The 14,988-nt window shown below is 39.8% G+C and overlaps 1 protein-coding gene across 2 annotated transcripts in view; it reads right to left on the reverse strand.

Annotated features, from left to right (window-relative positions):
• The window catches only part of LMBRD1 (LMBR1 domain containing 1), a 238,221-nt gene that overhangs the window by 198,185 nt on the left and 25,048 nt on the right, over nt 1-14,988 (reverse strand). For both annotated transcript variants that reach the window (XM_084624095.1, XM_084624096.1), the window contains exon 4: nt 132-229. In XM_084624095.1, coding sequence (XP_084480221.1) covers nt 132-229 — 98 coding nt within the window. The remainder of the gene's footprint in view (nt 1-131; nt 230-14,988) is intronic.

Consider the following 14,988-nt stretch of genomic DNA (forward strand, 5'->3'; position numbering starts at 1 on the left):
CAGAGACAACGGTTCAACAAAAGGCTACTCTGAACAGTTGAAGCAGAACAGCTGTTAGACTTCATTATTTGGCTACTGTATTCAGACCTTAAGAAACAAGTCCGCACTAGGTGTGGCATAAATCAGCTTACTGAGCATGTGCTGGTATCATCTTCATCCTTCTCCTCATAATAGAAATAGACAAAAGGAATCCACAAAAACACAGAGAACAATATGATGGAATACAAAGCTGAGGAGAGAAAAAAAGCAGAGAAAAAAATTAAATCCAAGTTGTGTTGGCTTACATTGTTACACCACAACAGCTAAAAATTAACTGGTAAAGTAATCAAAATGTCTTAGAATGTCACCATTTCCTCTCATCCCAACTAAAAAAAAAAGGTAATTCTGATAATTTACCTCTAGAACAAGTGGGTTGAAATTGTAGTGAGTCTAGTCATTTGCTAGCCACATAAGACATTTATTACACATCAACCATTAAGATGAACTTGTCAGGTCTCAACAAGTCATAATAACTGGTAATGCAGGTTTTCAAATGGCATGCAATTATATGATCAAAATATCTGCAATTATTCCTACATATGTTGTCAGTCATGTGATCTTTAGAGCTATTATGTCCCAAGACTTTTTTTGTAGAAAAAACCCAAAACATCAGTTACTGAATATGTTTCACGTACAAATAAATCAGACTCCAACCATCAGTGCTTTTGAAAACTAGTATCCTATTGCCAATATGCTCTCAGGAGTTATTAGGGAGGGAGGGGATATAGGACAGAAAACGGCAATAGCCAGGACCTTTCCTTCCTCAAAACTTCAAACCACAAAAATATAATTCTGCAACTGAGACTGAGCCCTTCCATCACAGAGGGATGAGAAGAAGAAGAAAAGAAAAAAGCCACCAATAGCCAAAAAACTGAAATTAGTTGCTGGATCACTCCTTTGACACTTGGAGACAAGTGTGAGTGTGGCCCTCCTCTCATTGATGGGAAAGAACCAAATGATACCCTCTCCTCTCCATTCTGCCTCATACTTCACAGTTCTGAATAGCTGACACCCACATACTTCCAGGAGCCATAGTGACAGCAAGAATGAACGGACATGTGAAGGAAGAAGCACACAATATGCATAAGATGAGGAGAGGGGGAACAGATTAGTCAGTTCTTTTACAAAGTGACAGGAAACAATATTAAGTTCATGAACTAATTAACAGATTTACTTAAAGTCTTCAGAAAGTGGTCTTTCCTCAGATTGCATGCTATAAACTTAGGGGAGGATGCTTGTTCTTATTAAAAGAAAATGAAAAATAACTTAAGAATTCAACACGCAAATCCTGTATGCACAAAATCCTCAATGCTATCTTAATGAAGTAATGACCAGCACCTTGATTAGAGTAAATCTTAGCATATTAGCACATCTGAATATAAAATGACAAAAAATTAAAGATAGGTCATTTAGACTCATATTTAGGCTCACAGGTCATTTAGGCTCATAAATCACTCATATTATTCCTATACATTCTAAGAAATTTAAATCCAATTAACATGAAAAAAAACAGAAATTAGTCTCAAGAAAATGCTTTGTCTGCGACAACAGAAATAGGCTGTTTGGTTACTGAAGAATGTTTTGGCTGTTCATCTTAAACACACTACTTAATATAAATTAACTTGCAGTTTATTTATATGACTTTTCTAAATTCATAAAAACACTTATTAGCTAACTAGGTACAGCTCACAATACTAGACCATTCCCTTCTTCAAAAGCTGGAGGAAAACGAGTTAAATCTGAATAGTCCTAAAACCATGGGGTCTGGTGGTTATGGTAGTACTGGACAGCCACATGTAAAAGCAAGCCTAAGGACTAATTTCCAGGCAAGCCATCAGTGACTCTTGAGCAACAAAGTTGACACATTCCCCTTAATGATGGTCAACAACAGATCTTTGATTTTGCCAGTCCTTGTATCAGAGAGGTAGGCTTTTCTCCAGACATGCTGAAGTAAGCCCCTATGTATGAGTACTCCTCAGAAAGCAATAGGCAATTCTTCTTCTACATAAATTATCCAGATAAGTGCTGGGCATTAAGCACTTCTGATATAACAAGTTCCTTTAAAGGTGTATCAATTCAGTCACCCAAAATTATGTTTCCAAATTTAAGCAACTAAGTCTTGGATTCTACTTATGTATCTCTGCTAGTATTGCCAGAAAGCTAGGTTGGAGGTTTAGAGATTAGTAAAATGTTCAAAAGGGCCTTGATCTTAAATCCACCCATCCTCTTAGTCTGTGGAATTCAGTGTGAGAAAACCCTTCTTGCACTTGAGGCTAGATAAGAAATAAGGTTATTCAGTCCCTCATTTTGCCCCACTCTGGGATGTACAGTAACCTAAAAAGAGGAAAGCTGAGGTGAGCCAGCATGGGTCCTATGCTGTCAAGCCAGATTTTAACTAGACATTCAAGGTCAGGGCCTAGGTTTGACATTACGATATGAAAGGCAATAATATTATTGATCACTTGTCTCATATCTACTCTAGTGAAGGCAGAATGTGATCCTTAGAACTTACATTCTGTGAAGCTACTTACATCTTATTGGTTGTAATATAAACATCTGCAAAAGACTTAGTTCACTAACAAGTCCTTTGCACTAAGTAAAAATCAATCATCAGCATTTTTAATTTTACATCTTTGACCAAGGGATTTAAATAAATCTGTGAGGTCAAAGAATTTCTGCTGTGCTTTTATTGTATTTTTAGAATAATGGATGATACAACGTAATTAATTCCGGTGGTGTATTCAATATTTTAAAATACTGATTACTGCTGTATACTGAATTTCTCTTGACACATACTATTGTGATACTAGATCTTTTACTTCACTAAAAATGAGCTGGGACTGAGGAGACAAAGCACCATTCAGCAGAAAAAAAGTTGCATGCCACTTAACAAATGTATGCTTAAATTTAGTGCAAAGGCTGAACATAGCTACCTTAAGCAACACTTATTAAAAAAATGTTGCAAGAACTGCAAAAAGCTGCAGAATCTATGAGATTCAAGATCAAGGGTGTTAAAACCAAAGCATGTGCACCTCTTATATAATGGAAACAAAACCTGCCTATCTATCTATCTGGGTAGTCAGAGAACAGGAGGTTCTCTATCTGAAGAAATCACACATTGGATCAGACTTTCATCAATGACAATTCAGCATCTTCCAAGGCCTCTGCTGGGCAGGGTCAGGATATCTTTATGACAACTGAAATAAATGTGACCAGTGCAGTAATCATGATTGCTAGATGGTTCAGAAACGTGGCCCTTGCACAACTAAACTTTTCAGTGTCAAAACTTATGACACATTCTTAACATCTGTTGGTTTGATTTTGTCACAAACGAGGAAATACTTAGACCATCCTGGCAAGCTGCAGTATTGCACCAGCAGAGAAAAAGGTGAGTGCAATGGAGGGGTCATGTCCAAAGCACAAAGAAGGTACACTTTTATAGGTTTACAGAGCTGAGGTCAAAACTAAACATGAAGGAGGTTGGAAGATTCAATTGAGGGATTTAAGAGCCTAAACACTCTCATATTAAGTCTTGCAGAAGCAAGATGACTTGCAAGGGACCATTCAAGATGGATGTCCATTCTATGTGCCGAAACAGCTACACCATAGCCATGTGAATCTCCTGTTACTGCCTACATTTAATGAGAAAACAATACCCATCATACATACTATTTCAATAATCAACAATTTAATCACAATAATCCTACTTCGTTAGTTGAATAAGTAAAAGTGTGGCGATTGAGTTAACAAGCTTTGATATCAAGCTAGGCAAAAGAAGTTAGCTGGAGGTAATCTAGGTTTAGTATTAAGCTAAGTACTAGAGAAAACTGTTTCTTAATAGAAAGCACAAAGTCTGAAATTCCCACTTCTCTACTTTGACTCACTTTAAGAATGGCCATGCTAGCTCAAAGCAATGGACCATCCGGCCCAGTATCTTGTCTTCCGATCGTGACCAATGTCAGCTGCTTCAGAGGAAATGAGCAGAACAGGTCATTATCAAGTGATCCCATCCCCTGTTGCCCATTCCCAGCTTCTGGCAAACAGAGGTTAGGGATACTCGGAGTAAGGTGTTGCATCCCTGCCCATCCTGGCTAATAGCCATTGATGGACCTATTCTCCATGAACTTTTTGGAACCCTGTTATAGTCCTGGCCTTCACAACATCCTCTACCAAGACGAGTTCAACAGGTTGACTGTGCGTTGTGTGAAGAAATACTTCCTTTTGTTTGTTTTAAACCTGCTGCCTATTAATTTCATTTGGTAACCCCTAGTTCTTGTGTTATGAGAAGGCATAAATAACTATTTACTTTCTCCACACCAGTCATTATTTTATAGACCTCAATCATATTCCCTCCCTCCCTCCCTCCATCATCTCTTTTCCAAGATGAATAGTCCCAATCTTATTAATGTCTCCTCATAGGATAAGTCTCTCAAACCCCTAATCATTTTGATTGCCCCCTTTTTCTACCTTTTCCAATATATCTTTTTAAATGGGGCAACCAGCTCTACATGCCATATTCAAGATGGAGGTGTACCATAGATTTATAGACAGGCAATGATATTTTCTGTCTTCTTATCCCTTTCCTAACAATTCCCAACATTGTTAGCTTTTTTGACTGCTGCTGCACACCGAGTGGATGGTTTGAGAACTATCCACAACAACTTCAAGATCTCTTTCTTGAGTGGTAACAGTTCATTTAGACCCCATCATTTAATATGTATAGTTGAGATTATGTTTTCTGATGTGCATTACTTTGCATTTATCAACATTGAATTTCATCTGCCATTTTGTTACAAAGTCACCCAGTTTTGTGATTTTCCTTCGTAATTCTTCACAGTGCTTTGGATTTAACCATCTTGAGTACTTTTCTATCATCTGCAAACTGTGCCACCTCACTGCTTACCCCTTTCTCTACATTTATGAATATGTTTAACAGTACTGATCCTAGCACAGACCCCTGGGGGACACCACTATTTACCTCTCCATTCTGAGAACTGACCATTTATTCCTACCCTTTGTGTCCTATCTTTTAACCAGTTCCTAATCCGGGAGAGGACTTTCCCTCTTACCCCAAGACATCTTAGTTTGCTTAAGAGCCTTTGGTGAAGGATTTTGTCAAAGGTTTTCTGAAAATCTAAACAACTATATCCACGGGAACCCCCTCGTCCACATGCTTGTTGACCCCCTCAAAGAATTCTAGTAGATTGGTGAGGCATGATTTCCCTTTAAAAAAAAACATGTGATTTTTCCGCAACACATTGTTCATCTATGTGTCTGATAATACTGGTCTTTACTATAGTTTCAACCAATTTGCCGAGTACTGAAGTTAGGCTTACTGGTCTGTAATTGCTAGGATCACCTCTGGAGCCTTTTAAAAAAAAAAAAAAAAAAAAAAAAAAGGACGTCACATTAGCTATTCTTTAGTTATCTGGTACAGAAGCGGATTTAAGCAATAGGTGACGTACCGCAGTTAGTAGCTATGCAATTTCATAGTTTAGTTCCTTCTGAACTCTTGGATGAAATCCTGGTGACATATTACTGCTTAATTTATCAATTTGTTCCAAAGTCTCCTCTGACACCTCAATCTAGGACAGTTCTTCAGATGTGTCACCTAAAAAGAATGGCTCAAGTTTGGGAATCTCCCTCACATGCTCTGCTGTGAGGAATGATGCAAAGAGTTTTTAATTTCTCTGCAATGGCCTTATCTTCCTTGAGTGCTCTTTTAGCATCTCAATCACCGAGTGGCCCCACTGGTTGTTTGGCAGGCTTCTTACTTCTGATGTGTTTAAAAAATTTTGCTTACTTTGCCTAGCTGTTCTTCAAATTTTTTTGCCTTCCTAATTATATTTTTATACTTCATTTACTAGAGTTTAGGCTTCTTTGTATTTTCCTCAATAGGATTTAACTTCCACTGTTTAAAGGATGATTTTTTGCCTCACACTGCTTTTTACTTTATTGTTTAGCCACAGTAGCATGTTTTTGGTCCTGTATATTTTTTTAAGTTTAGGAGGTTTATTTGTTTTGTAATGTAAGACAGGACAACAATGATTTTTACACCACCACTTATCCAACACACACATAAATGGCAGCCAGTTAGCGTAACATGTTGATCAACAGCCTCCTTTGTAAATGCTATTAATTTGCCATGTTGACCATGAACATTTTTTTCCTCATTAAATTTATGCTAACACCAAAGTAATGGAATACATCAACACTGGCTGAACAAAGAATCCTTGACTTCACTTGGTAAGATTGAAAGTGAAATGTTACAACAAAATGACATTCAGAAAACATTTTTCTTGACTTAAGAATGCACTTGAAAGACACTTTTAAAAGCTATGACAAATTTTTAACCTGGAGTCAAGAGTGCCCTCCTGTTTCTTTAAAGATAAGAAAGGGTCCTCAAACATTTCTGTTTAACACGGTAGCGAATAGGGGTTAGGATTTTAAAGCAACAACTTAGCAGCCAACAGTCTGGTTTAATAGGGACTACTGATTTCTTGAGTGGTTAACTGGATTGTCCTTTTCCTCCTCCTGATGCCTGAAGGCCATTTTTCTTTCCGGCCTCACTACTGGCCAAACTGTAGAGAATTCAGATGCTGAAAACTTTATTTAATCTTTCAGGAACAACTAAGGTTTCAGAAATTGTTGATGCTCTTTCATTTGGCTTTTGAGAGCAATAGCCTGGAGGACAGAGATTCTACACTGAAGGAAATGTTTTTATACAATCAGTTTGCCTACAATATGCAATATGACCATTTTTGAGGCATATTTCAATCAGTGGATCATTCAGAATCAGATGCATTACATGGCTATAAAAAGATAAACATATACTAAAGATTTTGATTACCTCTGCTGAAGTAGGACAGTTTGTGGGAAAATATTATAATTGTTGAAAACGCAAGTGTACAAATTACAGAAATTCAGTAAAGTACAACAGAGGCCTACTAGGAAACATAAAAGGATACATTTTGAAAGCGTGTAGTCCAACTGAACCTTGAAAAGGGTCATTTATAAGGAAAGTTCTCTTCCTAATAACACTGCATTAGGATTATTAGTAACAAAGTACCTGTAATTCTGTTCAGGAAGAGAAAGCAGGGAGAAAAGATACTGAAGACAGAGTAAACAAAACATTGTATTTACATATGAATTAAGTATCATATTGCTCCCCTATGCTGCTCTATGAAAGCTAAACTCACAAAAACAGGTTATGTTTTTCAGAAGGTTGTTATACCAAACAAGATTCTGAAGATTATGAACATTAGCTTTCCAGATTGTGAAAAAAGATTTTACAAACCTCATTTTTCAAATATCTCAGTAATGATTTATAATAATCTGTAGGTCCAGAAAGCAGTCTGAATATCACAAACTGACAATATCTTGCTCTGCCCAGTAGGAAGAAAGCTCTTGAGCGTGTGAAGAAATTAGAAAAGGCAAGGCCGTTACCTTTGAAAGATGTGAGAGTTTTTAAAGGCATACTATTTATCTTCATAGGAGAAGATTAGACATTCTAATCCATTTTGTTTAGATCACTTGAACACCGATTTTTCTTTAACATAATAGTCTACAAATTGATCTATGTCCTTCCTAAGTCAACTCAGCGGCATTCCAAACAATGTATTCTGAAGCAAAGATGGTACTTAGATAGTTATGGTCTTCTGAAGAAAGCACAGTTAAAGAGGAGTACCAGTTTTCTTTCAGGATAACAGCTCTGAAAAAAAAGAAAAGGAGTACTTGTGGCACCCTTCGAGACTAACATTTATTTGAGCATAAGCTTTCATGAACTAGCTCACAAAAGCTTATGCTCAAATAAATTTGCTAGTCTCTAAGGTGCCACAAGTACTCCTTTTCTTTTTGCGGATACAGACCAACATGGCTGCTACTCTGAGCTCTGAAAAAGTAGCTCATCCCATCTGCAAAATACTGCCTGTAAAAATGCAAATGGAAGTTCATACCAATTTCTTCCTCAACAGAAGTAGAAGCTAAACATGGACAAGAATGCTAAGGGCTATCCCACATGACAATTGCAGATTTTTTTTTTTCCCCAGGAGAAAAACAAACAGTTCTAAGTGGTAGGGGCATGAATTCTTAGTTAAAAATGTAGTAGAACCCAGGGAGAAGAGAGTTCTAATTCCCCCCCCCCATACATCAGTTACTAGTTAATTGGTGGGTACTCATTGTTCACAAACTTAAGTTTCACAGATCTAGATCCCCACTCCCCAACAGCAAAACTCAAACTCTCCTTTTAATAAGACAGTTTGTAAAGTACAAACACCATCTGAAACAGCAACAGTACCTCTCAGCCAAAAAAGTCTAAGCCATACTCTTTCATTTTAGTATTGTAAAAAGTTAAATTCTGAACCTTATTTAGGCAGGAAACCCACAACCAATGCCACCATGCCGTAAAACCAACTATTATATTAAAGAAATCATAATCCAGATGTATTAAACGGAGCACCCCTTAGGACTGGGAACCCATTCTACTGCGCACCATATAAATACAAGCAGACAAGAGTTGAAAATCTAATGCAATCTACAGCTCAAGGCACAGTTAAAGAACAAAAAGTCCTTCTAGTCTTTTCCATTGAGGTTATTAAACCAGGCCTATCACCTGGATTCACCAGTAGCACATTAAGCAACTGGACTAGCATCTTTACTGCACAGGTTACCTTACTCCCTCCAAACAGGTTCTTATTCATATATGAAGGATTCTAACAGTGAAATAGTCAAGGCCAACTAAATTATTTTTAAGAAAGCCAATGTACACTTCACACTAGTAAAATATGTTAAATAAGCAACTCTGTATTACACTAGTCTAACCTGACTGTTCCAGAAAGATGAAATACCTTTATTGCACACTGCTAAACTCTGAATTATTCAGTAGTCTTTCTAGATGTACATATGCACAAGGTATGTAATAAAACTCCTCTTTACTCCACTGCAATATTTAAGTGGTTTTTAGAAGCCATTTTTATTCAGTGTTTGGTCAATTTCAAGATCCCATACTGGAACACTAAAGTTGAATGTATTACCAACAACTTAAGTTTTTGCTGTACAGTAACTCCTCACTTAAAGTCGCCCTGGTTAACGTCGTTACATTGCTGATCAATTAGAGAGCATGCTCATTTAAAGTTGTGCAATGCTCCCTTATAAAAGTCGTTTGGCAGCTTCCTGCTTTGTCCACTGCTTGGAGGAAGAGCAGCCTGCTGCAGCTAGCTGGTGGGGCTTGGAACCAGGGTGGACTAGCAGCCCCCCACACACACAAATCAGCTCCCCATTCCCATAAATTCCCTGTGCAACAGCCGCCCAGCAGGCTATCAATTGCCGGCAGTTCAGCTGTCCCTCCCCCCCACTGCCATGTGCTGCTCCTGTCCTCTACGCCTTGGAGCTGCTCTCCAGAGCCTCCTGCTTGCTGTGCAGGGGGAAGAGAGAGGCTAATGTCAGGGTGTCCCCCGCCCCCCTGCTCCTGCACCCCACTTAACCCATCTTCCATAGAGCGGGGGGGGTACGACACGATAGGGCTCAGGACGGAGGGAGCTTCCTGGCAGCAGCTGCCATCTCAGCTTGCTGATTAACTTAAAAAGGCAGTATACTTAAGAGTGGGGTCATCGTATTCAAAGGAGCAATGTGCATCTCTCTCTCTCTCACACACACACAGGGTGTCTCTCTCTGTCTCCATCTGCCATGCTGTCGCCCCTTCCTCCATTTGTGCAGTGTTGTAGAGTCTGAGGCTACATTAACAAGTTAACCCTTGAGGGCTCAGCCAATTGCTAGATTATTTAGCAGTAAGGCATTGTGTGTGAGTCTGTCTGTCTTTTTTCTGGTGAAAAAAAGTTTCCCTGGAACCTAACCCCCCCCCACCCCCCATTTACATTAATTCTTATGGGGAAATTGGATTCGCTTAACATCGTTTTGCTTAAAGTCGCTTTTCAGGAACATAACTACAACCTTAAGCGAGGAGTTACTGTAATTTCTAAGGGAGTACAAGACAAAAAATAAATGGGGATTTGCTGGTAACAGATTAGAAAATTAATTTGCATAGTCTAATAATAATGTTGTTCCCACTTCTCTCTCCTTAGTGTCCTATTCCCACATGCACAAGTTACGTTTCAATCCTTCACTGCCTCAAATAGTTTACAAAGGGTAGGGACGAACCGTTTTATTTCTACATTACTTGACACAGTGAGGTCCCTAACCCTGAATCCGAGCCTTTAAGTAACAGTATTAGGTAGTATTTCTGATATTAAACTTAGTTTCTCCTATGCTCACTTCATCTAATTACTCTTGAAACATTATCTTGTACTACACTAACTCTCCTTCCCTTGTCAGCTGCATCCTTCAGATATTCGTAGGCAATTATGCTGCACTTTAGAAGCTTTATTGAGCTATAGCTATTCAGACTGTACTTTTTTCTCATTGGTCTTAATCATTTCATCCATCTTCCAAATTCACTCTATGGTATCTATTTTGTGGTTATTGATGTGTCCAGGTATGATGCTCTGTACCTTGGGGGAACAGCCAGCACCCCCCCCCCATCTTCATCTTTATAAAATGATTGTGTGGTATCCAATGCAAAGTGTCATGTTGGGTGTCTGCAAGGCTCATAAAGCACTGAGCACAGTTGTTATAGTGATGTTATAGTAATTGTTACAGTAATGTTTTAGTAAGATTATAATTTCATGTACATAGTTATGAGGCTGAAAATGTATCCTCATGGCTTAAAGCAAGCCCATGCAAAAACTCTCCAAGAACAGTTCACACCTCAGGAGGGCATGGATGTGACAAAACCACCCCAGCCTCAAAGGAACAATGGACACTTGCTTAAGCAGCAACAAAAGAATCTGTTAGACTCTCAAGGGAGTCACCCCCTTCCTTTGGGCAGTTTGGGATTACAATGAGTTAATGCTCAGCTGATACTGAAGGGGGTGGGGGGAGGAGGTGGCAAAGCCTGGAGGAAAGAAAGGACATGATAAAAGGGAGACATTTTGCTATGCTCTCTCTCTTCCACCAACAGCTACAGAGAGCACCACCACCACCACCACGCAACTGAACCACTGATCAAAGGGGACAGCCTGGCTGAAGAGGCAGCCTGTGATGAGAAGTATCCAAGTTTGTAAGGTTTCAGAGTAACAGCTGTGTTAGTCTGTATTCGCAAAAAGAAAAGGAGTACTTGTGGCACCTTAGAGACTAACCAATTTATTTGAGCATAAGCTTTCGTGAGCTACAGCTAACTTCAGCAGATGCATACATCGGATGTTCTTACAAGTTTGTAAGGACATTGAAAACGTTAAGAGCAGCTTAGAACGTGTTTTGCTTTTATTTCATTTGACCAAATCTGACTTATGTTTTGACTTATCACTTAAAATCGATCTTTATATAGTTAATAAATCTGTTTATTCTACCTGAAGCAGTGCGTTTGGTTTGCAGCGTGTCAGAGGCTCCCCTTAGGATAACAAGCTTGGTACATAAAATTTCTTAGTTAAATTGACGAACTTACATAAGCTTGTAGCAGCCAGCGGCCATAACTGGACAATGCAAGACTGAGGTTCCTAGGGTTGTTTCTGGGATCCAGAGATATTGGCTAGTGTCAGTCGCTTGCAAGTAGCTAGGAACAGCTTACATGCTAGAGGCTGTGTGTGAACAGCCCAGGAGTGGAGGTTCTCACAGCAGAGCAGAGTAAGGAAGGGTAAGGCTGGCTCCCAGAGTCCAGGATTGGAGTGGCCTAACAAATCACTGGTCCAGACAACACCAGAGGGGAACATCACACCCAGAACTTGCATGCAGAAACCAGATAAGCAGATCTACTGGCAAATCACAATAGCAAGTCTGCTGTGCCCCCAAAAGAATATATCAAAAGGTTTTAAAAAACTGTTGACATTTATGGAAGAAGCATGGCCTTCTGCAGAAGTAGTAGTTCGTAATACTAGTGCATTGGCCGCTTTGGTATTTCAGAAAGCAATCTGTGACTAGTACTCTTTACATAAGTTTCTCAGGAAAATTCCCGTCACTACAATACCACTGGTACAGCTCTTTAGTATCCTAAAAGAAATCTTCAACACACAATCACTTAAATTCTTTTTCTTTCCAGAAATATTTCATTTTGCATGAAAAATAAAAACACAGGAAGAGCTGGGAGAGTACAGACCACTCACTATGGTGACAGAGGGAAGACCCAGCTCAAACTACCTCTGCGGCCACCTCACCCATCAGCCAACTGAGTCAACAGCTGTGCTGCTCTCTGCCTCACAAAATAGCTGCCTTAAACTTAGTCATCCTGTGCCTAGTTTCAGGTCCACCACATACTGCAGTCAGAAAAGGGTGTGTTTCTAGTGAGATCTTGGCCCTGCAGAATTTAACGTTTTTCAGTGACCTGGAAGAAAATCAGTTGAAAGTCTGTAAGAGAAGTGGGAAAAACAGGACAGGTCACTGATACAGAGCGATCCAGATTGCTCTAAAAGCTACATGCAAGCAAACTATACACGTTTCAATACGACAAACCATAAATCTAACAATGTAGGCCATGCTTACAGGACGGGGGCTAGTCACGGAAGCAGGAACTCTGAAAAAAGATTTGGGGATCATGGCAGACAATCAGCTGAACACGCATTTCCAGCACAACTCTGTGGCCAAAAGGGCTAATGCAATCTTTAGATCAGAGGTCCCCCAAACTGCGGGCGACCCCCTAAGGTGGCACAGAGTAATGCACAGCTGGGGCCTTGACCAGCCCTCACAGGGGACTGGGAGGGAGCACCCAGGGCCCTGGCTGCCAGCCCTAGCTTTGGCCCCATTACCCCAGTCTGTGTCGTTCCCCTCCCCCCAAGCCACAGCCCTGCTCGTGGCCCCAGCTTCGGGGGGGGGGGGAGCGGGGGCACGAGCCTGAAAAGTTTGGGGACCATTGCCTTAGATGTATAAACAGGGGAATCTCGAGTAGCAGCAGGGACTTGTGTATTTGGTACTGGTACAACTGCTGCTGAATACTGTGTTCAGTTTTCAGAGTAGCAGCCATGTTAGTCTATTCGCAAAAAGAAAAGGAGGACTTCTGGCACCTTAGAGACTAACCAATTTATTTGAGCATAAGCTTTCGTGAGCTACAGCTCACTTCATTGGATGTCCAGTTGTGGTGCCCACAATTCAAGAAGGATGTTAAGTTGGAGAAATGATTAAAAGGTTAGAAAAAACTGATTTCTAGCAACAGACTCAGAGCTCAGCCCACTTAGCTTAATGAAGAGAAGGTTAAGGAATGTAGTCTTGATTGTAGTCTATAAGTATGTACTTACGGGGAACAAATATTTTATAATCAGTGTGATGTGTTATTCCATATTCTTTATTAAATGAATATGACACAACAGATACCCTTTATGCCAGATGGCTCACGTGCGGTATCATTGGAAAGATTATGATTTACTGAATGTGATTATCCAATTTGCATGCCTGTATCATTTCTGTATCTAAAGTTAGGAATATTGATTATGTATCTGTATTTCAACTACGCTACTTTGGGTGATGCCCACTGCTAACACTTCAGGTACAACAATGGAAAAGCCAGACAGGGTGAATAGCCCAACTGCAAGGACAATGGACTGTCCAAAGCTTGGCCTTCCTGTGGATAACCCATACTGCCTTAGATTGAGGAATGCTGTAATCCTACAGAGAGTCAGGTGGTCTTGGCACCTGATACTAAAACATTACCTGGGACTGCTTCCAACTTTCTACTGTAAAGGAAGAAGGGTCAAACTAGGCAAACAAAGGACTCCTGCCCTTATGCAGTTCCTATTTAAGGGTGGGGAAATGAGGTAATCCAAGATCCTCAGTTCTCCCCTGCTACCCAACCCAAAGATGGCTACTGGAAACTACTAAGACTGAACTGGGGGAAAGAACTGAACACAGGCTGGAACGGTGTCTGGCCTGTGAAGATTATTAGAACCATATTTAGGGTGAGAATTTGCATGTAACCAGTTTCTTTAGTGTAGTAAGCTTAGTTCGCGTGCTCTATTTTCTTAGTAATCTGTCTTGTTCTGTCTCCTACCTCCTTAGCTACTTAAAATACACCTGTTAATAAATTTCTGGTTTATAATATAACCCAGTTTATGTTATTTCTAACCGAGGGGGCGAGAAGTTGTGTATACCCTCCCTCTACAATGAGGGAAGAGGCAAATTTCATATAATTTTGTACTCCAAGGGCGGGGGAGGGGGTGGACATCTGAGTGCTCTGGAAGCCCATTAAGGTGAGCCTTCCCAGAGTGGATCTGTATAGCTGGGTGTGGCCCTGCCTGTGTGCTTGGCTGGAAAAGGCTGGGGAGCAAGTCCAGCAATACCAGATAAAAAGGAGGCCCAGGCTGGCAGAATAGTTTTATAGTGGCATCCCAGCACACCAGGTGCCATCCCAGGGGGTCCAGTCCATCACAGTGGGCTCTTTCATGTAGCTAAGAAAGGTATAACATGATCTAATGGCCAAAAGTTGAAGCTTGATAAATTCAGACTGGAAATAAGGTCTTTAAAAAAAAACAGTGAGGGTAATTAACTACTGGAACATTTATCAAGGGCAGTGGTAGATTCTCCATCATTGGCAATTTTTAAAGTTGTAAAATGTATGCTTGAATTATTTTGGAGATGTTCTGTTGCCTGTGTTATACAGGAGATGAGACTAAATATTACAATGGTCTCTTCTGGCCTTAGAATCTTTGAATCTATTGAGAAAAGAAAGACAATGATTGGACAAAATGGGGAAAATGTGTTTTCTATTTTTCTTTGCATCTGGGAGATGCACAAAGGCATTTGTGACCTTCTGCTTCTGGGAGAAATTTTTTGGCAATTCCATAGGAGAACTGACTACTTGCATGGCAAGAATTCATAGTAATAAGATATGCACTGATAGTGTAATTAGCAACTATGTACAAGAGGTTTACATTAAAGTCATACAGGCATTTCTTAAGTTTAGTGCTTGAGACT

The sequence above is a fragment of the Lepidochelys olivacea genome, assembly GCF_965140295.1.
Source record: "Lepidochelys olivacea isolate rLepOli2 genome assembly, chromosome: 3".
Classification (NCBI taxonomy): Eukaryota; Metazoa; Chordata; order Testudines; family Cheloniidae; genus Lepidochelys; species Lepidochelys olivacea.